This window comes from Sinocyclocheilus anshuiensis, unplaced genomic scaffold (genome assembly GCF_001515605.1).
Source record: "Sinocyclocheilus anshuiensis isolate Anshui unplaced genomic scaffold, SAMN03320099.WGS_v1.1 scaffold951, whole genome shotgun sequence".
NCBI classification, from domain to species: domain Eukaryota; kingdom Metazoa; phylum Chordata; class Actinopteri; order Cypriniformes; family Cyprinidae; genus Sinocyclocheilus; species Sinocyclocheilus anshuiensis.
This window is the reverse complement of record NW_015546073.1, coordinates 436,509-440,182: the sequence shown is the minus strand read 5'-3', so window position 1 is coordinate 440,182 and position 3,674 is coordinate 436,509. Positions and strand designations below refer to the sequence as shown.

General features: G+C 35.0%; 1 protein-coding gene across 1 annotated transcript in view; it reads left to right on the top strand.

The window, feature by feature from the left end:
* The window catches only part of LOC107699794 (succinyl-CoA ligase [GDP-forming] subunit beta, mitochondrial), a 124,310-nt gene that overhangs the window by 65,460 nt on the left and 55,176 nt on the right, over positions 1 to 3,674 (top strand). The window contains exon 7 of the mRNA XM_016501188.1: positions 1,021 to 1,117. Within this exon, the coding sequence (XP_016356674.1) occupies positions 1,021 to 1,117 (97 nt within the window). The remainder of the gene's footprint in view (positions 1 to 1,020; positions 1,118 to 3,674) is intronic.

Below are 3,674 nucleotides of genomic sequence, written 5' to 3'. Positions count from 1 at the left end.
ATAAGTGGAGGACACTATATATATATATATATATATATATATATATATATATATGAAAGTGATTACAAAATTGTTACAGAAAGTCGAAATATAAACATTGTATGTTACAAAGTATGAAATATGAAGTACAATGTAGTAATGAAGTAAAATGTAACTAAAAGACAAAATGCAACTTTTAGGAAAGTTTGAAGTATTAAGAAATCTGAACTGAGCTGAATATGACAAAGCGATTTTAAATCTTTCATGGAAATATGAACATAAGATATTTCACAGCAGTGTTACTAAAGTATCAAATAATACAAAATATGTAGAAGTATCACAAACGTATGAAATATAAAAGTATTGTAAACTTTACAAAATATTAAAATATTAAATACAATTTTATTTTATATATAGTAAAAAAAAAATCACAAAAATTATGAAATACGAAAATATGAACTCTTCCATGAAAATTTTACAAAAGTATGAAAAGTTACAGAATCTACGGAGGTATTACAAAAATATGTAAAACATTATTATGAAACCTGTTGAAAAATCACAAAATAAGAAATCATCAACAAAGTGTTACAGAAGTACAAAATCTCCTGTAACTAGCAAAAGCATCTCACTATCCAATTTCCAGCCTTTTTCCAGTCGTAAGGCTCATTTGCATAGCCGCTGGGAATTGGAGAAAGCTGCTGGACGTTGCTGTGTCTCTCAGCAGGGACACATTAACTGCCACCGCAACTCCCCGCTGAGTTAATGGCCCTGCCGACTCCAAATCAATTTGTGTCATGTTTGAAGTTTTCCAAGGCAACTTCTCATTGTCTTGGCAGTGACCGTTCCAACCAGCAGAGCAAATGTCCAGTCAAAGATGTGCCCTCATTATTGGACTGTGTACAGTATATGACCCAGAGTATATATATGTGTTTAGCCATGCTTGAGAGATGTCAATGTAGTTTGAATGGCTTATATAAGCTCTCAGAGCTCTGCCACAAGTGTGCAGCTGGGTAATTAGTGCTCTCTGTGGTTGTGTCACAGGCTGCAGATCAGATTAAGCGACTCTATGATCTGTTCCTCAAAGTCGACGCCACTCAAGTCGAAGTCAATCCACTCGGAGAAACACCTGAAGGACAAGGTAAGACGTGCGTGTGTGTTTGTGCGTGAATGACAGACAAAAACGCTTGCTCACAGATTTCATAAGAGCTGCTGTAAAGATCCAAATAGGACAAAAAAAAAAGAAAGATAAATGTCATTTCATATTAATGGTTATATCAAACTCGTGGATATGGAGAGTGCTGCCTCAGCAAAACTTTACAGCGCTTCACCTGCGTAACACTGGCACAAATATGTTCTTAATATGACCAAATACTTCATATAACCATTTTTTTTTTTATAGGTACCTGTTAGGAAATTATGTAGGATGTCGTAACGTTTATTGGTATGAAATTACGTACAGTAGGTCCAGAGAGGGTAATGCCTGCAGTATTAGCCTGTCAAATTAAAGAAGGGGAGAGAAATCATCTCGGCCCTGCACCATAATGGCAAAATGATTTAGTCCTCATAGGGGCCGTCACAAAAGTGCCGTCACTTTTTCTGTTTTCTTTTCTTTTCTTTTCTTTTTTCTTTTATTATTTTATTTTGTTTTTATGGTATATATAGTTATATTTTTTATTTTATTTTACCTTTTGTTGTTTTTTGTCTGTTCTTTTAATTTTTCATTTCTTCTTTTTATCGTGTTGTCTTTTCTCATTTTATTTAATTATGAATCCTAAATTTATTTATTTATCATTCATTCACTTTTCTCTGTTGTTCTTAACTCTATATTTTATGTATTTTTGTCTTTATTTCAGGCTTTCATTTTTTCTTTAGGTTAGGTTTGTTTGTTTTCTCTATGAAAATCATAATAAAGCTTTTCAGGAAACACTGACATTAAATATGGTAATTTTCTTGACAGCAACATCAAAACAAGTCAACAAATGGCTTTGGCTGTCTTTAGATGCATTGTTTACTTTATTTTTATTTTTTAATTTGTCAAAAGTGACAATAACTGTCTGTCTCTCCTACTTAAAGCACTTTGAAAAGTATTATCAGGCTGCATGTTTTCATTAAATATCAAAAAACAGCTGTGATGCTGATTTGGCAGCTTTTGTGGTGGGTAAACTGATCTAGTTCTTTGTTACTGTCTGGCTGGCATGACTCTACTTTGCTTTCACCTGCTTTCTTTATCTGTTCTGTAACCATAATTCCCTGAAAAAGTAAGTAAAACTCTCCTGGTAACCGTGTAAAGTTAAGTTTGATAACAGCTCGGTGAACCCGGTGTACTTCCCTACAAAGATTAGCTTTGTTAGCGAGTGCCAAGTTCTTGCAGGCTCGAGAGGCTGCAAAACACTTCAAATGAGAGAGTTGCTGGGTCTGGTCACATACAGGCAAGACAGTCACTGAAAACTCTATTCCCAGGCTAATTTTCTGAAACAGCTTCTGTGTTTGTGTGGCTGTTTGTTGTATAAGATGCTCCCACTGCACAAAATAAGCTATATAGACGTACATAGTGTCAGTAAATAAAGATCATGTTGTAACTATGGGCTTTTGTCATCAGCGCTGTATGACTGTGTTTAGTTATATGCAGCTCCCTTTCACTCTGTGTAAATTATTGGATTTGGAACTGCCGTCACCAATTTGCCACATGCACTAGATACATATTTGAATAATAACAGATGCTTTGAAAAACTCATATTGAACAAATTGAACATGTCTGAATCTTGCCCAACTGTAAAATAGAAACATTGACCATTGGAACACCCTCCTAAACCAATGAATGTCATATTCTTTCTGCAATTCCAGTGGTGTCATATGGATTTCTGTTTTATAAAGTCATAAAATAATCATTAATACTCATAATCAACTTTCTTAACTGAACAACAAATTAGCCAATATTATCAAATTTGTGAACTGCATTTAAAATAAAGCTGCATTTATTTTTGGTCAAAATACAGTAAAAACAGTAGAAACTTAAAATAACCGTTTTCTATTGTAATGTATTTTAAAATGTAATTTATTCCTGTGATGGCAAAGCTGTCATTTCCAGTCTTCAGTGTCACATGATCTCTCAGAAATCATTCTAATAAGATGATTTAGTGCTCAAGCGACATTTTTATTGTTGTCTGTGATGCATTTTTTAAAGGGGTGGTTGATTGCGATTTCACTTTTTTAACGTTAGTTAGTGTGTAATGTTGCTGTTTGAGCATAAACGATATCTGCAAAGTTACGACGCTGAAAGTTCAATGCAAACGGAGATATCGTCTTTTAAAATTATGGCAGTTTAATGCCTACAAAAATGGCTCGTAGGGATTACAACGAGCTACTTCCCGGGTTCGTGACGTCACAAACCCAGAAATTTACATAAACCCCGCCCCCGGGAACATGCAACAAAGGGGGCGAGGCCATGTTGCGCTGCTTTAGAGAAGAGGAAGAGTTGTTGCCATGCCGTCAAAACTAGGGGTGCGTGCATGAAAAAATATATTCATATATGAATCGTGATTCTGACTTCTAACGATTCTAATAGATTCACAAGTTTCACAATCAGTGTTCTAAAGCAGCGGTTCTCAATCCTGTTCCTCGCTTCCCACTGCTCTGCACAAGCTCTGCATCTCTCTCTCTCTCTCTCTCTCTCTCTCTCTCTCTCTCTCTCATTC